The following is a 21405-nucleotide window of genomic DNA, read 5'->3' on the forward strand; positions in this document are numbered from 1 at the left end:
CAAACAGCCCCCTACTGACTTTCTATGGCACCTTATGGCAGCCCCTCTGGCATTTGCCAGAACCCACAGATTGATGTCTGGGCTTGCTTTCCACTGGCTAAAATATATTGGCAGTGAGGAAACATGCACAGCGCTTCAACTTTCTGAAATAGCACAAAGTTTCCTGAGTAGAGAACTTTGGACAACTTCACACCATGGATGTTTCCTACCAGTGCATTTGCATTTTACAATTGCACTTGGGAAGGAAACAAGTTGTAGCCAAAATGTATTAGCAGAAGACAAAACATCTCATGTGCCATTACCCTTTGGCTCTTAATCTGCCCATCAGTGAACAAATTAAATTTTGGTATAAAAATACATACTTTTACCACAAATGTACAGGCAGGTGCATATAGTAAGGCAGAAGGCAGCAGATCACCTCATGCAACTTGACCCTTACAGAAAACTCAATCTGCTCTGATCAACCCTGTGGTCTGTGCACACTGATGAACGGCATCCTCCTGTCACTGGCTCACAAGGGGCAGATTTTAGCCAAAGATGTTCAAGCCTAGAGAGACTTCTCAAAAGAGTTTATTATATTGTTACAGTATGCTTGCGAAGGACATATAAACAGGTCAGCATATGTATTTAAAATCAGTTACCTGGCTATGAGGTAATTTAGAGATAACCTCAAAATAGCTAAAAATAAAAACATAGGTATGGCCCAGCCATGCCAAACAGCATTCATGTAAATCTGCAAAAGAAAAAAAATACAGTTTAGTTAAACAGCATGCACAATACAATTCTATGGTAGTGGGATAAAGAAATAACAGGTCACCCTAGCTCAGGAAAACAAATCAAATACCATGGGGTGACTAATTTCGAACCAACTTTCAAACTTTTTCAAAAAACACTATTTTCTTAGTTCATTAAATGAGTATGGTAAAACAATCTTAGATGGCAATCATTTCTGGTTTCTCTAGCTTTATGTCAATATGCCTCATTATTATTTCTTCCTCTGGCAATAACACAACATACTATTGCAGCATGTCATAAAACGGTTTACCTCAAAATCATGAAAAGAGGTAAAAGCAATGGCAGTGTATCCCCATTTTCTGCCGATAACAATAATGAACAAAGAAAGTTTGCAGTCTTTTTCTCAAAATTGCCCATTGAGTTTACTGTAAAAAAGCTTATATTCAGCATATTGTGGAATCTATTTATGTATTGAAATTAATATCTTAATGGCAAAACATTCCTTGAGTCTGGTCTTTAAGAAACTCCTGAAAACACTCAACGAAGAACTTTTCAGGCAATTGTTGACCAAAACAGGCACGGTTTTGCTTTCAAGGGAGTCACCTGCAAAACTCAAAGTGATTTTATGCAGTGTCTATTGTCTATTAAAAAACATGGCAGGCAAGGATCTGAAATCACCCAGTGTGTCACTGCCCTTAGAAAGTGGACCCTTATAGGGCTGTAGGAGACTTGCTTATGGGGCACTGTAAAGTATTTGTTAAAAAAAACATGGCAAGCAAAAAGCACCACATCATCCTGTGTACCACAGCACCCAAAGGATCACCAGCTTCCAGATATTTTATCAGTTATTCAGGGCTGCATATTTAAAAATGTTTCCTATTTTTTCAGGGATGGTTTCTATTGAATACTCATTGCTCATTTTGAGCAACACGTTGTATCTAGCCAAGCTCAGTAACCACACACACTAGCATGACAAATGCAAGGTAATGGTCACATGGATTTCTTGCATGCATGTTTGATGAGCAAAGAACTGAAACCAGCAAGAAATATATATAGAACTTCCTTCTACAGTTAGTATAACACAGATACTTACAATAAAGGCAATAGCAGAGGTGTAGACAGAATGCCAGTCTGATAAGGCAGAAAGGTTCTTTACAAAATTTGTAACAGGTTTGGCACCTCTCTCTGGAAATGCAAATGAAAAAAACATTACTACACAGTATTTGTAGAAATACGATCTTGTCAAAAAAAAAAAAAAAAATCACAAAACCGTATATTTTATTTAGTTTTTATCTTATCTATTTAGGATTTAAAGAATATAATTAAAAGGCTGGAGCAATGTTCTGTTTGGAATATACCACATACAGTTAAATAATATTGGTACTGATGCTGAATATTGGTATTGATTCTCAGCATGGGATAAAATCATAAAATATGAACTCACTCCGCATCTTAGCTGCAACATTCTATTTTAAGGAAAAAAACACCATTATTTCTTTTAATTTCATATAAAAACTTTCATTTCATGTGTTGGCCTTCCTGCTGGTCCATAGTTTGTAAGAAAAATAATCTTGTTGTATTTGTAGTTGTAACGTGGCCTAATCATTATTATTGTGAGATACTTCCACTTCAGCAATTTAGACCCTCTTCCTGCTTGAACCCAATTCTTTGGTCTCCTTCCTTAGAGTCTGTTCCTGCCCCATCGCTTTGCTGAGTAAAGTATCTTTTTAACTATTAATAGTCATAGTCAAAAGGAGTAATTTAAGCTCCTTCTAATGTTAGATGCTCTGAATTGTGTCCACATAAATGTACATTTATACTAATTGGCACACCTGCAGCTCCCCTGTTTCTGTGTACCATACAGTCTGCATTTACAGGCTTGTTTGTTGCTGAAGTCAAAGAGGTTGTGCACCTTTAAATGAACTTTTAGTATGATGTAGAGAGGGATAATCTAACACAATTTGCATTCAGGGTTTTATTGTTCCGTTTATTTGCGTTTTTTGAGTAATTTCAGTTTTTGTTCAGCCGCTCTCCAGTTAGGAATATGTTTGCTTGGGTCCAAATTACACAGCATTGATTTGAATAAGAGACTGAAATAGGATTAGGAGAGGGCCTGAACAGAAAGATGAGCAATAAAAAGTAGCAATGATAATAAATATGTAGCTTTACAAAGCATGTTTTTAGATGAGGTCAGTGAAAAGCTGGAAAGAGTCAGAAGAAGAAGATAAATAATTCAAAAACTATACTAAAAGTTATCTTAAAGGTGAAACACCCCTTTAAGTCCCAGTAGAGTAACATGGGGATTGGATAAGTGAAGTTTGAACTTCCCTCCAGTTTATTCAATCCCCATGCGGCAGTACTAAAACGTTAGTGTCAAATGAGCATACAGAAAGCAGTGTAGGGAAGGAAGATGAAGGCACCGGAGCTCTTGCAGTACCTACATGTATTTGCTGCAAAAGTGGGCCCTAGATTTCAGGATCTTTGCTGGGCCCTAAGAGTTCTACACTGCCTGATGTTGATCAACACTTAGAGTGCTTTACATCAGTCCCTGTACCAGTGCAGCTTACTATTTAAATACCCTATCACACAATAAACACTAGGACCAGTTTCCTCAGGAGCCTGTCTGTATGTATGCGTGTGTATATATATATATATATATATATATATATATATATATATATATATATATATATATATATATATATATATATATATGTGTGTGTATGTGTGTACGTATGTATGCACGTATGTATGCATATGTGTGTATGTGTGTACGTATGTATGCATATGTGTGTATGTGTGTACGTATGTATGCATATGTGTGTATGTGTGTACGTATGTATGCATATGTGTGTATGTGTGTACGTATGTATGCATATGTGTGTATGTGTGTACGTATGTATGCATATGTGTGTATGTGTGTACGTATGTATGCATATGTGTGTATGTGTGTACGTATGTATGCATATGTGTGTATGTGTGTACGTATGTATGCATATGTGTGTATGTGTGTACGTATGTATGCATATGTGTGTATGTGTGTACGTATGTATGCATATGTGTGTATGTGTGTACGTATGTATGCATATGTGTGTATGTGTGTACGTATGTATGCATATGTGTGTATGTGTGTACGTATGTATGCATATGTGTGTATGTGTGTATGTATGTATGCATATGTGTGTATGTATGTATGCATATGTGTGTATGTGTGTACGTATGTATGCATATGTGTGTATGTGTGTACGTATGTATGCATATGTGTGTATGTGTGTACGTATGTATGCATATGTGTGTATGTGTGTACGTATGTATGCATATGTGTGTATGTATGTACGTACGTATGTATGCATATGTGTGTATGTACGTACGTATGTATGCATATGTGTGTATGCATGTACGTGTATGCATGTACGTGTATGCATGTATGTGTATGCATATGTGTGCGTGTGTGCGTGTGTGTGTGTGTATGTAGGAAACGCATGACTTGGAAGAAACCAGGAGACACAAAAAACATACCAAATATGTAACTACAGACTCAGTGACCATAAAAGACTCTCTTACAGATAATATGAATTTCTATTGAGGATTACTTCCTTAACTATACTTGTTGAATGCCTCACATTTTCAAGTATGTGTTATTCAAATACAACAATGCAGAGCAAAAGTGCAAAAAATAAATAAACAGGAGGGTTGCCTCCCAGTTATAAATGTTAATGTGACCTCTTAATTAGATTCCCAAAGAGCCACCCACACGTTTCACATTTTTAATTTGTGAGACAAAGCATTTCCCATACAAATTCATGCTGCCTGTTCTCTAAGCAGAAGGTTTTAAACTATGCCAATAAAACAAGATCAATACTTACTTAGCCTTCTCATATTTTCCGTCAATCTAAAAAAGAAGTAAAGAAAAATATATATTTATCATAATATAATGTAGATTCGTGGGAAGATGGGGTTATTCTTCCACTGCACAGAGCACTGGTATGGCCCCATCAAAAATATTTCGTACAGTTTTGGTCTCCATCACTCAAACAGGACATTATTGTATTAGAGAGGGGGTCCAGAGAAGGGCAACTAAGCTGGTAAAAGGTATGGAAAATCTTAGCTATGAGGAAAGACTGGCCAAATTGGGGATGTTCACACTGGAGAAGATGCTCTTAAGGGGCGATATGTAGGCTTGCCATCTGGCCGGAGATATATATATATATATAGATAGATAGATAGATAGATGATAGATAGATAGATAGATAGATATAGATATATATATATATATATATATATATTTTATAGTGCTGTATATGCACTTTAAAAAATATATACTTTTGACTTGTTTCACCAAAACGCCCAGTGTTGCTGGTCTTTTTGAATGCTACATACATGGTTTTGCCGTGCACCTGGGTACTCAACAGTTAAAGCGGTGTGCCACCCTACGCACAAATGGGCACCTATTCCGATTAGAAGAAAGGAGTTCTGTCTAAATATTTGGAAAGGGTTTTTTACAGTGAGAGCTGTGAAGATGTGTAATTCTCTCCCTGAATCAGTTGTACAGGCTGATACATTAGATAGCATTAAGAAGGGGTTGGATGGCTTTTTAGCAAGTGAGGGAATACATGGTTATGGGAAATAGTTCATAGTATAAATTGATCCAGGGACTAGTCCATTTTGGAGTCAGGAAGGAATTTTTTCCCCCTCTGAGGCAAATTGGAGAGACTTCAGATGGGGTGTGATCCTTCCTCTGGATCAACTAGCAGTCAGGCAGGTTATATAAATATACTTAAAGGGTTGAACTTGATGGACATATTTTTCAACCTAACTTACTATGTTACTAGTCAATTCTGGCTTGCAACATTCTAGCTGAATGCAAATGCCACAGCTCTTTGATACTAGGTACACATAAAATTGCAAAAGTACATGCAAATACTGCACAAAGTTTGCATGATCATAAAAGGTATGAAGTATTACCTTCTAGCACTCAGAGGTTCCTCAGTTTCCACAGTGCACTCTTCTGGCTGAAAACGAAAATCCTCGATGTACTCCCCAAATTTGTCATAAAACCACTTTTGGACTCTATAGCACATGGTTTTACTTCTTTGCTTGTCTTAGGAGGTAATAACAAAAACAATCATACATATTAGATAAATTCAGTAGTGCAGAATTATAATAAGCAACCTCTGTTCATGTAGGCTTCAATTTTAAATCATGCCGAGAAAAAAACGTCAGTACTCATTAAAGGTCAAGAACATAATCTAGGAAAAAAACTCTCCCAACGCATTTCAATAAACATGGATTTGACAACATTTCCTCTTTCTTCTTCATGGTTAGCTCTTTTGCTTTTATCATGTATTTAAGCTTAAACATGTATTGTCATAAAAAAAGTCACATGCAGAAACGGATTTAAAGTTTCATATCATATATTCACACACACACACACACATCTTCCTTATTTTTTTTACAATTTACATTTTGTATGGTAAAAATTATATACTGCACTAGTACTGCCCAGAGAATACATTGTAAAAGAGAATGCATGGCTTGGGGAACCCAGGGGGTTAGAATTTGTAAACATCAGGTGGCCATATAATGGAAGGCCTACTGGAAAGGTTAATATTGTGCACTGTATGCACATGTATTAAAATTTTATCATGTATCCAGCCGAGACAGCGAGTTCATTCAGTACCTGCTCCATTGGTCTGAGACGGTCCTTTTGAAAGTTGCTGTGTGGCAGATTCATCTGTCCTGAAAAAGGCAGCAGACAGTTACAGTATAAACCCTAAAACACCATCCTTTGATTAAAAGGTGCAGTATTTTAATAGACAGAGTGAACAGGGCAAAACTCTAAAAGACTTATGCTGTTATCAAACACTTCAAACCTAAGTAAATGGAGGTTAACAGGACCCTTAAGGTCATATTATACAAATCTGGCATTTAAGTGCAATTATCAATACCTGTATTAAAATATTAGCCTCATCAGTCTAAAGGTTCAGAATTTTTGTAATGATAATAATCCATGCCCTCAAAGTTGCGCATAGGAGTGTCGTATAAGGAACGTGGCCAGCTGTTGAGAAACTAATCTTAGGGGTTGTTAAAAATTATAAAACAGAAAATGAGGTTGATGGTGCAGGGCTAACTCTTAAATTCACATTGCACTGGTTTCTGAGCTGCCATGCAATGAGAAACTGAAAAAATTACTAATCAGCCTTCTATCAAGGCTTTTATATTCACTATATTGTAGAAGATGATGGCTATAGTCCCCTTTACTTGACCAATATGCCCAAATAAATCAAACCTATCGCTATTCTATTGATATAGGTGTAGGTTTGGCATGCCAAAATGGGATGGAAGGGCATATTGTCTTCCCATGTACATTTCTTGATAGAAATGTCAATTTCTTTTATCCACCAAAATTAATCTCTTCAAAAATACCAATGCCTGTGCATCAAAACATCCGGCAAACTAATCTGTGATTGTCTTTAATTCCTTTTTAATCTCAACTTGGTCTATTACAGACACAAATAAATTTAATGTTGTAATAAATGGTTTTTGGTGACATTAAGTTAAAATGGAGCACACAATATGCATATTTTTAGGAGACTGAACTAACATTTCATCCCCAAACAGAATGCAACCAAGAAATAACAGACAACTAAACGGTCAGATGCAATGTAATATACAGTATAAAACTGGTGTTTTGGGCTAAAACATAATGTGCACAAAAACAACTGTAAATATGTATTCCTCAACCTTCAGCAGGTGGCATGTTATATTTTAGATGAACAAATTATAATTCAGAAGAAAGAAAGGAACTTCATAGTGCCTCACTTTCACTGTTGTCTGCCCCTGTGTAAAACACAGCACACAGCCACCAAGATATTAGCAAGCAGATCTATTTTTAAAGTGGATGTCTGGCAGAAGGTTATGTTGACTGTGATAAGAATGTTCATCAAGTTATTCTTCATTCCCTGAACTTTATTTCTATGCTACAATTACTTTAGATTATGGCAACTTGTGCAGAAAGGAGAATCAGAATCTCGAACTTGGGTTAATAACACTAAAATATGAGCCGGTGAAAAGCGTGCAGTCACTTTCTTCAAAACAGCTAACCTGACTATTTAAGGGTAAGGATATTTTACATAAAATATTATTCAGACATTATTAGCATATTTCTAAATCACATAAAATCGTCTTTTTCTAACCAGTACCACAGTATCAGGTATGGCATGTAGAGTAATGCCACTGGTCTTAGCAACCTCATTGGTAAATAAGCGTACAATTAACAAGAGAAAAATAGTCAGTTTAAAAAAGGCAATCATTTCAAATGTCACCTTTTATAAAGTTACATAGATGCTTTATCACAGGTTTAATCCTAGATAAACTTTTAGGCAGGCTGACAGCAACTGGAGCTTTCAGCCTGTGTGCCCACAGCCTTAGCATCCCACACCCCATTTGAGCTGCAGCAGTAGCAATGAGGCGGTCAGCCATTTTAGCAATTAATTTAGGCTTGCTTAGATATGCCCTTGCCCAGTGGCTACACAAAGTGACACCAGCCATTCCACACCAATCAATCGTAGCAAGTAAACGAACAATGTATATGTGTATGCCACAAAATAACGGCTTCTAAGGGCATTAATGCTTGCAGGTGCGTATTTCTGGGACTACATGATTTGATTGACCTACCTGCAGTGATTTCGATACAGGCATGAGATCCATTATCCGGAAACCTGTTAACCAGAATGCTCCCGATTACGGAAAGGCGGTCTCCCATAGACTCCATTATAATAAAATAATCCAAATTTTTTTTTTAATTATTTACTTTTTCTCTGTAATAATAAAACCGTAAAATAAAATACAAGTACTACATCCAAACTAAGAGATAATTAATCCTTATTGGAATCAAAACCAGCCTATTGGGTTTACTTAATGTTTACATGATTTTCTAGTAGAGTCAAAGTATGAAGATCCAAATTACGGAAAGATCCGTTATCCCAAAAACCCCAGGTCCCGAGCATTCTGGATAACAGGTCCCATGCTTGTATTTGGAAAAGGTAGGGTATTGGGGATGTTTTGTTGCTTGCACCTATAAACACACAACAAAACAGTATACACGTTATTGATCTAAGAGAATGATTTTCAGCTGCTGGACACCAAATATACCTCGTCTTGGCGATTTCAGTAATTTTTTGCTCCAGTTCTGTTCTTCTTTGTCTCTCCTTTTCCAATTCTTGCTTTATTGTTTCTATATTTGTCTCTTCCCTCAGCTTCCTTAGCTCTTCCTCTGTACAAAAAATAAACAAAATAATGATTAAAAATACCAAACATATATGGTGTGCATGTGCAAATAAAACATGGTTCAATCTCTGTGGCACGCAATGGAAACTTCCTGCCCTCCATGCGTAATTGCCTTAAATTCCTCACCACCCCCTAAAAGCGAAATGCTGCCAAGAAATTATGGGAGATATCGTTTAATATGAACTCCAAGTACCAGGCCCAGACTGGCAGAGGGGCTGCTGTAAAATGCCATAGACACTTATTATTGAGTGAGCTGGTAGGGGTCTTTTTTGGTCTCTGTGCAATTAATACACCGGGCCTATTTTGACCAGAGTCCATAGTAGAAACTATGCAGGACTTGCACTCTGAAACAATCCCATCATACAGGCCAAGTATAAAAAAAATTATTCAAATATGTACATGGAAGGCCTAATGTGTTTTATGCCTACATGGCACTTATGCTACAATGACATGACATGCAGCAAGATATTATATATTTTATTGGGGTATAACTATGAAACATACATCGATAAACCCCCCATAAATGTTCTAAAACAATAAGGAAGCTGGAAAATCAAAGTGCCTGGATGTCAGTACGTTATAGTACAAGAAATAAATTATACCACATATACAAAGTCTGGCACATTCCTCCTTTGAGTTTTTTTTTTTTTTTATTTACTGAACATGTTATACAATTTTGGAAGTCTTGGTTGATAGGAGCTGGCTACTTCCACAGTAATACAAGCAGTAAGGACCAGCAGCAAAGATAACAGCAAGTTTAAAACAGATAGCACTGCTTTCAATAGCAATTGCATTAATATGTAATGCCCATATGTAGCCAAACTATACAGTATCACAAGGGTCAGCTTAATGCTGCACACAATCTACAATCTGGGTGGAATTTCTGGTTATGAACCTTGCTCAGCTAAGACCAACAAGGAAAGTATTTGATATATACAGTTAGGCAATAAATCTTTGAACAGACAACTTTTTTCTAATTTTGGTTCTGTACATTACCACAATGAATTTTAAATGAAATGACTCAGATACAGTTGAACTGCAGACTTCCAGCTTTAATTCAGTGGGTTGAACAAAAAGATTGCATAAAAATGTGAGGAACTAAAGCTTTTTTTAACACGATCACTTCATTTCAGGGACTCAAAAGTAATTGGACAATTTAAAAAACTGAAAATAAAATGTTAACATCTAATACTTGGTTGAAAACCCTTGCTGGCAATGACAACCTGAAGTCTTGAACTCATGGACATCACCAGATTCTGGATTACCTCCTTTTTAATGCTCTTTACTGCAGCGGCTTTCAGTTGCTGTTTGTTTGTGGGCCTTTCTGTCTGAAGTTTAGTCTTCAACAAGTGAAATGCATGCTCAGTTGGGTTCAGATCAGATCAGGTGACTGGCTTGGCCATTCAAGAATATTCCACTTATTTGCTTTAATAAACTCCTGGGTTGCTTTGGCTGTATGTTTTGGGTCATTAGGAAACCTGCTTCTGTCCTGTGTCACATCATGGATAAACACTAGTGTCCCAGTGCCACTGGCAGCCATGCACGCCCAAGCCAACACACTGCCTCCACCATGTTTTATAGATTATGTGGTATGCTTTGGATCATGAGCTGTTCCATGCCTTCTCCATACTTTTTTCTTGCCATCATTCTGGTAGACGTTGATCTTGGATTCATCTGTCCAAAGAATATTTTTCCAGAACTGTGCTGACTTTTTTAGATTTTTTTTTTTTTTTTTTTTTTTGTTAGCAAAGTCCAGTCTAGCCTTTCTATTCTTGATGCTTATGTGTGGCTTGCACCTTGCAGTGCACCCTCTGTATTTACTTTCATGCAGTCTTCTCTTTATGGTAGACTTGGATATCGATACACCTACCTCCTGGCGAGTGTTGTTCACTTGTTTGGCTGTTGTGAAGGGGTTTCTCTTCACCATGGAAATGATTCTGCGAGCATGTACCACTGTTGTCTTCCATGGATGTCAAGGTCTTTTTGTGTTGCGGAGTTCACCAGTTATTTCTTTCACTGGATGTACCAAACTGTAGATTCTGCCGCAATTTCTCGGATGGGTTTTTTCTATTTTTGCAGCTTAAGGATGGCTTGTTTCACCTGCATGGAGAGCTTCTTTGACCGCATGTTGTCTGTTCACTACAAAATCATCCACATACAAGCACCCCCTTCAAATCAACTCTGGGGCTTTTATCTGCTTCATTGATAATGAAATAACAAAGGAATTACCCACACCTGCCCATGAAATAGCCTCTGAGTCAATGGTCCAATTACTTTTGAGCCCCTGAAATGAAGTGATTGTGTTAAAAAAAAAGGCTTTAGTTCCTCACAATTTTATGTAATCTTTTTGTTCAACCCACTGAATTAAAGCTGAAAGTCTGCAGTTCAACTGCATCAGAGTTGTTTCATTTAAAATTCATTGTGTTAATGTACAGAACCAAAATTCGAAAAAGTTGTCTCTGTCCAAAGATTTATGAGCCTAACTGTAAGAACAATTCTGCATACATTGCAGCTACAAATAATTTGGTGCTAACAAGTAATCACTTCCATGCATACTATTGGTATTTGAATATCGGTGTAGATGGTAAGATCAAGCTAGATCCCAGTGTTAGGTCTATGCTTTTGTTCCTAAGTTAATGTTTGTATGGACACCTTATGTCTTGAAATTCTGTCTCCAGTCTCCATCTCATAGTAATTTGCTCTGGAATAACAGGTAATGTAAAAAAATATACAAAGTTTGCCCAAACATAGTTACCACAGAAAACAATGAGGTTTGCTTTCTAACAGCTGACCAGTAAATGCTGCCTGATGATTGGTTGCTACAGGTTAATACAACTGTAGCACGTACACTGTTCTAAAATTATGTTTAACAAAAACTGAACTAATGCTTTTTTACTTTTAATTCAACTACCAAATTTAAACGATGAGGCAAGCTCAAACTTGGGACAGTATGGTAGCTGGAGCCCCCATAAAAAAGGTTTTATGATTTAGTTTGAGAATTGATCAATTAAAAGTATTGTAGTATTTATCTACAACCCCTTCTTTTTCTGATTCAAGAACACGACCTCTTCCATTTTTATTTTTCAAAAAATAAAACTATTACCTATACGGTTAATTTTATATACAATAATGGAACTGGGTAACCAATCATGCATCACCCCACAATTTACCTGGAAAGTTTTGGGTGCAATATTCGGCAAGTAAATTATTAGAAATAAAGAGACAATTAAATAGCAAAAGGTTACTCCACTGTATAATGTAACATCTGTCATCATAGACCCAGGCTTTAAGCAAAATATGGCACTAGACATAAAGCAATAATAGCTGCAGACACCGAGCGGAAAGCAGGCATAACTTGTGACTACAGATTAGTGTAGGGTTTAGTAGACTAATTTTTCTGTAGACAGTACACCCATTGTGTGTCTAACACAGTTTAACTTGAAATATAAAAAAAATCTGCTGAATCTGCAGAATCACTTGAACTGAAAAGGACACATAAGAGAAAAACAAAAATGGCCCTACACATAGCCAGCACTGTATCAGACTTAACTAATCTGCATAATAATCTCATTTGCATTTCTTGCTCTACTTACGAAGAAAGTGTTTTTCCAGTAAGGCGATTTCTAGATGCCCTTTAACCTCATTCAGTCGATCAGTCTCTGTCCTGTTGTATTCTGCCACTCCAGAAGCCATGATGATGGTCCCTGAACCAGCCTGAAGACAAATTAAGACATCGTATACAAACGCTCCAAACTTAAAGGACAAGGAACATCAAACATTAAAATGATTATTGCTGTTCATTTCTTTTTGTTCCATAAAAATAGATTTCCTTGCACTGTGTTTATAATAAACTCTATATAGCCCTGCCACAAAAAACAGGTGTTTCCAATTGCAAATATCACACTTTTTAGAAATGGTGGAGAATATTCCTAGTGTTACTAGTAAGAAAACTAGCCATGAAGATGTAAATATAGAAGCACAGTAAAGAGCTAGAATATATCATTTCCTCTTCCTACAAATAACATTCATTCAGAACACATTATCTGCTAGCGAACGCCAATGCACAGATGCAGACCTGGCAATTAGAATAACTTTCACCTGATTTTTGATGTGTGGTAGTCAAAGCAAATGTCTGAATGAGCAGAACGGTAACATTCTGCAGATGCTTCAGAAGAGGCATAGAGCCTTTTACAGGCATTGGAATCTCAGGGAAATAATGCTGGTGCAGAAACGGAGATATGCTGTCCGTGATCCTGCTGCAGTATAGGAAACTACAGCGTCACTGAAGCCTTCAGAATGGTAGGGAGGAGTCCAAGTGAAAAACATTGCAGAGCTACAGAAATCACATTCACTCCTGCTCTAATTCCGTCTCATTCATGCCTTCACTGTTCACAAGGCGTTACCTGTCCGAGGAACAATGGAGGAGGGGAAATGAAAAAGCACCAGACTGAATGGTTCAGTTTCTTTTTCATTGGTTCTCTTCTGCAAGAATGAGCAGATATCTTTGACAATAAAGATGGTAAACCTATGGACCTCTGGCAGCTGAACAACAGCTCTCAACATACTCTGGCAGCTGAAGGGTTGATAGATCATCATCCCTCACCTAAGAGTACTGCATCTACTGGAAGCATAAAATAACAAAACTGCTATTATAAATCAAACACAAAACATGTTAGATGTGTTTCAAGGCAATCTGATACACACTTTGCTTAAACAGGCGGTTTGTTATTTTTACCATTGTGCATTCCTGCTGCTTGTACACAAGAATTTTACAAACAGACCAGTTGTGAAGAAAATCAGCTGTTCATCTCTGTGGCAAATTCAATTTACTACTTCAAGTCTTGCTTTTTTTTTTAATCTCTTAATTTACATTTCAAAGCCAAAAATTGCACATGGTAAGTAATGTAATCTTGAGTCACACTACAATTAGGCAACAATACTACAAAAGTCTTACTTTTAAGGGCAGAGACAGATGAGAAGATTCGGGGAGATTAGTCACCCAGTACGGTTTCTATTTTTGCAGATAATACTAAATTGTGCAGAACTATAGGTTCCATGCAGGATGCTGCCACTTTGCAGAGTGATTTGTCTAAGTTGGAAAACTGGGCAGCAAACTGGAAAATGAGGTTCAATGTTGATAAATGCAAGGATATGCACCTTGGCAAAAATAATATAAATGCAAGTTATACACTAAATGGCAGTGTGTTGGGTGTTTCCTTAAATGAGAAGGATCTAGGGGTTTTTGTAGATAACAAGCTGTGGCCACTAAAGAAAATTAAGTTCTGTCTTGCATAAAAAAGGGCATTAACTCAAGGGATGAAAACATAATTATGCCTCTTTACAGGTCTCTGGTAAGGCCTCATCTGGAGTATGCAGTGCAGTTTTGGACTCCAGTGTTTAAAGCTGGCCATAGGCCCAAAGATCAGATCGTACAAATCGAGGATTCATACGATTTTTAAACTGTGTGTGGAGAGTCCCGACATTTTTCCTCCGGTGGAGATCGGTCGTTTGGTCAATCGGACAGGTTAAAAGATTTCTGTCGCCAGCCGATAATATCTCTGCATGTATTGGCGATTGTACGATTTTCAGAGGGAGACTGTCACTAGCTTTGGTCGGACATAACTTTCATACGATTGCTGTCAGGGGCAGAACATCGGCTGATCTGTTCTTTTCTACTTTATTTGATCGAAATGGTTAGTGGCAGGTCGGAGATGGGAAAGTCCGATCGGATCTTTGCGTCTATGGCCAGCTTTAGAGATATATATATATATATATATATATATATATATATATATATATATATATATATATATATAGAGATATAGAGATATAGAGATATAGAGATATAGAGATATAGAGATATAGAGATATAGAGATATAGAGATATAGAGATATAGAGATATAGAGATATAGAGATATAGAGATATAGAGATATAGAGATATAGAGATATAGAGATATATATATATACTGGAGAGAGTGCAGAGACGTGCAACTAAACTGGCTAGGGGGATGGAAGACTTAAATTATGAGGGTAGACTGTCAAGGTTGGGGTTGTTTTCTCTGGAAAAAAGGCACTTGCAAGGGGACATGATTACACTTTACAAGTACATTAGAGGACATTATAGACAAATAGCAGGGGACCTTTTTACCCATAAAGTGGATCACCGCACCAGAGGCCACCCCTTTAGACTAGAAGAAAAGAACTTTCATTTGAAGCAACGTAGGTGGTTCTTTACAGTGAGGACAGTGAGGTTGTGGAATACACTGCTGGGTGATGTTGTGATGGCTGATTCTGTTAATGCCTTTAAGAATGGCTTGGATGATTTCTTGGACAGACATAATATCAAAGGCTATTATGATACTAAATTCTATAGTTAGTATAGATATGGGTAGGGATGTAGCGAACCGCCGCCAATGTGTTCGCGAACACCGTTCGCGAACACCGGCAAAAAAAGCGAACAGTTCGCGAACGGTTCGCGAACGGTTCGCGAACTTCGAACGCTCGATAAAATCGTTCGATTTTATTCGTTCGATCGAAGGATTTTCGTTCGAATCGAACGATCGAAGCTATTCGATCGAATGATTTCATTCAATCGAATGCTTATAATCGTTCGAACGAATGGAAATCGTTCGATTTTAGCGATCGAATTGTCGAATGGTCGAACGAAATTTTACTTCGAATCGAACGCGAACACCAATTGGCGAACGTCGCGCGACGTTCGCGAACATTCGGCGGACGCGAACAGTCGAAGTTCGCGCGAACAAGTTCGCCGCAGAACAGTTCGCTACATCCCTAGATATGGGTACATATATATCATTTATGTGAAGGTATGCAGGGGTGTGTGTATGGATGCTGGGTTTTCATTTGGAGGGGTTGAACTTCATGGACTTTGTCTTTTTTCACCCCGATTTAACTATGTAACTATATGTACAATACTCTGTTTATAGAAGAGAATAGAGACCATTTTAAAAAACAGTTTTAGATATTTTTCCAGATAAACAGAATTCCATGTGCTTTTATTTTAACCCATAAAGGGGGATTACCACTTTCTTTTTTCACTGATTTTTCTTTATAATATTTATAAAGAATGACATTAGCAGTTCAACATTCCTACATTTCCCCACTTAATAACTAACATTCCTCAGAGAACACAAAGTTGGCCATGCTCCAGAAGATCCTCTCATGTAGGGAAACGCCCATCGTTGTCTATATGTACCTCATCTTTGTAATCTCGGTCATAACTAAAACAAGGAACCAACAATTCTCTATAGAGATGTAGCTTCCTTGGATTCACTTCATCATTGGATGGGCTTATAAGCGTCATAGATGTCGCTCAGGCTTGCACATAATCAATGCATCATCACTGACACTATTAAGCCCACCATTCGGCATCTAGCAAAGGAAATCAAAAAGGGCCCAGTGCTCATCGTCAAGCCCAGGGCATGGGGAAGGGGGCTAAAATGAAACAACGTACATCACCCAAGAATTTGGTGGTAAATGTTTAAAGGCCTTTGAGATAAGCATATCTTGTTTGTTGGGTTTACTTCTTTAATAAACATCTCCACTCAAAACTGTTCTTGATTCATGAAATAAATAAAATATAATTCTAAACAGCATTACATTATACAATGATGCAGAAATTCCAATGGTAAAATGATAATTATTAAAATCAGTTTGGGGTTAGGTTGTTTATAGACTGCTTTGTCGTTTCTGACTCCTTAAACAAGAGAAAAGAGAGGGATAATCAAACACTTCTGTCATTTGATATAACAGCTATACTTTTGTACTTTATAAAAGAAAAGAAAAAGGGGACAATGTGCTACTGAAGTATAGCATCTGCAAAAACTCAGCTGAAAAAGACCCTGCTATGTTGTAGACTGTTCAAGTTTCAAATTGGTCCTAATCTTTTCTAGTTTTTTTAATTATTTGGTTTTCGGTTGGGAATTTTATGTTCCATGTACATTCCAAGTTTTCAAAAGCCCACCAAGGCAAAATTGAGAATAAAAATACAGCAAATATTATCCTGTTTTAATGTTTGGTAGATGACTCACAGGGTCCTTCAGCTCCTCAGTATCTTTTAACGACGTTCGAGGTATTTTCATGGGGATTTCATCTCCACATTCAGTGTCTGAAGCATTGGGAGACTCCGCTAAATCAAGAAACTCGTCTCGCTTCTGACCTCTGAACCTTATCTTGTCCAGCCTTTTAAGCATGTTCAGCAGCACACCTTTGTGTTTTACTTTAACATGACTGATGTCCCTGCAAGGTATAAAAGAAATGAGGGAGATTTAAAAACATCTTGGTTGTACAGCAAAATATCCAATTCATGTAACAGAGCTGAAAACTTGATTCCAAAATTAGGGAAAATCTTAAAAGGCAGTATTCACTGTATATGTTAATGGAAAATAGATTTCCAAAGGCAAATTTGCCTGCACCATAAACGACTTCCTTATACCATATGTTGGTGAAAACCCACACCAAAGTATTTCAACAGACAAATATGTATAACAGAGTTACCAGATTACTTATAAAATTCAGGGATGCCTCAAATAAATGCATGCTGTAGTGCTGTCCCGGAATTCTCAAGTAGTCTGGTAACCCTAATGTATTACCTTATTGCCACTTTTATTTAAAGGGTCAGTTGAGCTTCATAAAGTTCAGTTGCTTTCTATATTCATTTTTGTTATCATTTTCCTAAAATATGGTAACAAAAATATGGTAAAATACCATGCTTCCTTTTTCACAAGCTCTGTAAAATTGGCTGCCACCATCTTTCTAAACTGGTATTTGATATTTCAAGTCATACATAAGTTCCGGGCAAATTTCTGATGTTGCTGCGAAATGTATCAAATTGTAACAATTTATAAGGTCAGAGATCTGGCTTGATCTGAGCTGCTAATGGGAAACATAAGAGGGTGAAAAAATGATATTTATTTTTAAAACAGAAGGGAATTTAGTCAGTCATATTTGCACCATTTGAAGGTGAATTTCTATTTTTAAAAGAGATATATATATTTCTTAAAATGTACTATTTGTGATTCACAGAAAGTGTTTATTTTAAAAGTACACTGCTGTTTGTATCTACCACTCTCCTGCACTTTCTCCTTCACTGCAATGGTGGTGCTGGTCCTCCAGTGACCCAGCCAGGTCCCTTAACAACAGTAGTGAATACAGGGATCTGCACACACGCTATTATCTACAGTTGGGGACTTGGCCCCTCTTTTGTTATACTACCAGTAAGATATTACTGGTGGTATAAAAATAAAAAAAGAGGGGCCAAGTCCCCAACTGCATATAATAGTGTGTGTGCGGATTTGTGTATTTACTACTGTTACATTCTAGCAACAGACACAAAAGCATTATGATTGGCCTACTGACTAATTGTCTGCAACACAATTGTCACAGTTCAGGGTGCAGGCTCCTACTAGGTCTTCTTACTCTAACTACTGTAGTCTGGTTTTCAGGGGCCTGACTGCTTTACTTTAAAATTAACTGTTTATCGCTAAGGTTTTTGCCAGTCACAGCAAATCGCTGAGTCTACAAAAGCACTAAAAGTTTATCTTAGGTTATATAACACTGTCAGCAGCTGAGTGATGTACTGCCCAATACAGAAACCAGATTATGTATTAAGTACTTTGCGTTTAAATTTATGGCACTGAAAATCTAGAATATTTACTTTCAACAGTTTCTAATAAAAATCTGTAAAATACTTTCTATTGTGCAATGACCAAATATATAGATCTTTCTTAAAAATTAAAGGGGTAGCATACATCTATATTAAATTTTGTTCAGCATAAGCACAATAAATAGTTTTTGTGTTGAAAAAGAACTCCTTTAATTTATATTGAAAAATAACTATTATCCATTATGATCTATTATAAAGCATGTGTGCATGTGTGATGTATCATTTTACCCTAACACCTGTAATTGGGAAAGTTTGTTTAAATAAAGATAATGAGCGCTGCATGAACAGAACTATCTATTCCCCTAACTGCAGCCTTTGTCTCAGGCTTACAGGTAATTCATCTGATGGATGATAATTTGAACTAGAGAGGTACATTTCCTGAAGAAAATGTGAGTGGTGCTTGCCGTGGCAAAACTCAGGCCCAAATCTGATTGGCTGTTGTTGCCCCGCCCCTTTTTTTCCTAATTGTGAACCACAGTCACTCAGTGACTAACATACCAAAGTTTGGGAATGCTGTCATTTAATGTGTAAAAATGGCAGCATTTCTATTTTTTTCTATTGAAAATCAATGAATGAAATTTGATTGGTTGTTGGTGGCTCCGTCCACTTTTTCTAAACTTGAAGTGGAAACCCCCAGCGACCACATTTGTGATATTCAAGGTCCCTGACATCAATACTGAGAGAATGGCAGCCTTCTTAATTTTTCCCATTAAAACCAAAGAAATCTGATTGGTTGGTTTTGGCTCCACCCACTTTTCTTAATTTTAATCCCAGTCCCCCAGTGACCAACTGTGCCAACTTTGAGGAGGCTGCCATTAACCGTCTAAGAGCGGCAGCAGTTTAAAATTTTCCTATTTAATTGAATGGCTGAAATTTGATTGGCTGTTGTAGACTCCGCCCACTTTTTGTAAATTTTGGCCACAGTCACCCAGTGACCCACGGTGCCAAGTTTGGGAGCTCTGGCTTTATTACTGTGAGAATTACAGCCGTTTACATTTTCTCATTGAAGTCAATAGGGAAAATCTTGTTTGCGGCTCCGCTCACTTTTTTGGGTCCCCAAAAAAGGACAGAAAAGTCACAACACCCCATTCCCGAATAAGCTGAACGGTTTGACACCTCATTCATGGGTCTGCGACAAACTAATTATTCGATAAATTCCCCATTATAAGTCAATGGGGCAAATTTGGGGACCTCTCCTGCCCCGGGGGTAAAACTTATACCCTCGTGTGGGGTATCATCTGACACAGGTCGCAAACCTCTTCAAATGTGGTAAATTTAACGTTTCTACAAGATTCCCTCTCTGCGCTAGAATCCGTCAAAAGTTGGCCTCAATGTTAATCTATGGGACTTTTCGGGGTGGTTAATTGCCCCCGCAAGGGGCAATTAACCACCCACCCCTTAGAAAAGTCATACCACCCCATTCCCGATTAAGCCGCACGATTTGACACCTCATTCATGGGTCTAGGACAAACGGTGCGGGACTAGTTACGCGCCAAACTTTCATACGGAAGAAGAATAAAAATAAGTTTGCAAGATAACAGTAGTGATGCTTTGCTTCGCAAGCACCACTAATAAGTTTGCAAGATAACAGTAGTGATGCTTTGCTTGGCAAGCACCACTAATAACTGCTGTTTTCCTACCACAGGGGAAAAATGGGTTTCTTGCACTAAACAGGGAAAACATTTAGAATAAATCTAAAATCAAAATCTAGTGGCATAACTAATAGACAACAGAATATGGGGAAGGAGGGGCAAGAAGTGTTGCAGTTGCATTGGCTGCTCTCCCAGTAGTTATGTCACTGTCAAAATCAATTTCCTGATCCCAAAGAGCAAAGTAGAACAAACTATAAAGTAGTCCACTGAGAAGCCTCTGTATGAAGAACTGCTCTTTATCTAAAAAAAAGATAACAGGTTGTACCTGGGGAAAGAGATACACAGAGATATACAGGTGGCAAAGTTTGTATGGAAAGATGATGGTTTTAGGAGGACAGGAGTTACAGTGAAGATGTTCAGAAACATATGGGAGCACAAAATAAAGAGAAATGAAGTGAAGAGAGGAAAGGAGGTAAAAAGGGAATTCGGTTAGTAGTGAATGTGTGAATGACACAGCAAGTATTTAAATGCACTAATAAACAATTGGCTCATTTATTCTTAATGGTTTATTTGAAGATTAGTATAAAAGCTTCAGAAAACCCTCCAGTAACATTCTTTTCTGCATTATAGAAACCTCTCAAATCCACATGAACTTTGGTACATTTTCACTGAGGGACATTGTGAAACACAGGAAAGAGAAGAAATAGGTCCATTCCTCATGAAATACTAACAGAGGGGAAATCTAAACAATACACATTGCCATTTCCCTTAGTAAAAGCGTCTAAGCCATGAGAAATGTGCGTGATGTCTATCAAAAATTGTTGTACTTTTCCAAATGTTCTGTAGAACTAAAAACCTAATATCTAGCACTAGCTTGTAACCCTTTTGAAAATCAATTGACACAGACACACCGATTTAACTACCTAAGATTCTCTAGCCTATCTAGGCATTCTGTTGTGCAGCACACTTTGAAAAAGTAAATAGGTTTTTGCAACATGTGGCTCTTCAGTTGATGTTGAACTTTCACTTCCAAAACTTTGGATTTAGAGATCAGCAACAGCTTGAGTGTCAAAGAGTAAAGAAACCATGAGCTTTAGAGAGA

General features: G+C 37.3%; 1 protein-coding gene across 2 annotated transcripts in view; it reads right to left on the minus strand.

Moving 5' to 3' along the window:
- The window catches only part of gramd4.L (GRAM domain containing 4 L homeolog), a 67265-nt gene that overhangs the window by 31104 nt on the left and 14756 nt on the right, over nt 1-21405 (minus strand). The window contains exons 2-9 of one of the 2 annotated variants that reach the window (XM_041586440.1): nt 17078-17285; nt 12618-12738; nt 8890-9010; nt 6416-6474; nt 5701-5836; nt 4602-4627; nt 1829-1920; nt 642-733 (exon numbers count right to left, since the gene is read on the minus strand). In XM_041586440.1, coding sequence (XP_041442374.1) covers nt 642-733; nt 1829-1920; nt 4602-4627; nt 5701-5836; nt 6416-6474; nt 8890-9010; nt 12618-12738; nt 17078-17285 — 855 coding nt within the window. Of the gene's footprint in view, nt 1-641; nt 734-1828; nt 1921-4601; nt 4628-5700; nt 5837-6415; nt 6475-8889; nt 9011-12617; nt 12739-13122; nt 13733-17077; nt 17286-21405 lie in introns of those variants that run through there. The other variant, XM_041586441.1, reaches the window with a different exon arrangement.

Source organism: Xenopus laevis, chromosome 3L, assembly GCF_017654675.1.
Source record: "Xenopus laevis strain J_2021 chromosome 3L, Xenopus_laevis_v10.1, whole genome shotgun sequence".
Lineage (NCBI taxonomy): Eukaryota > Metazoa > Chordata > Amphibia > Anura > Pipidae > Xenopus > Xenopus laevis.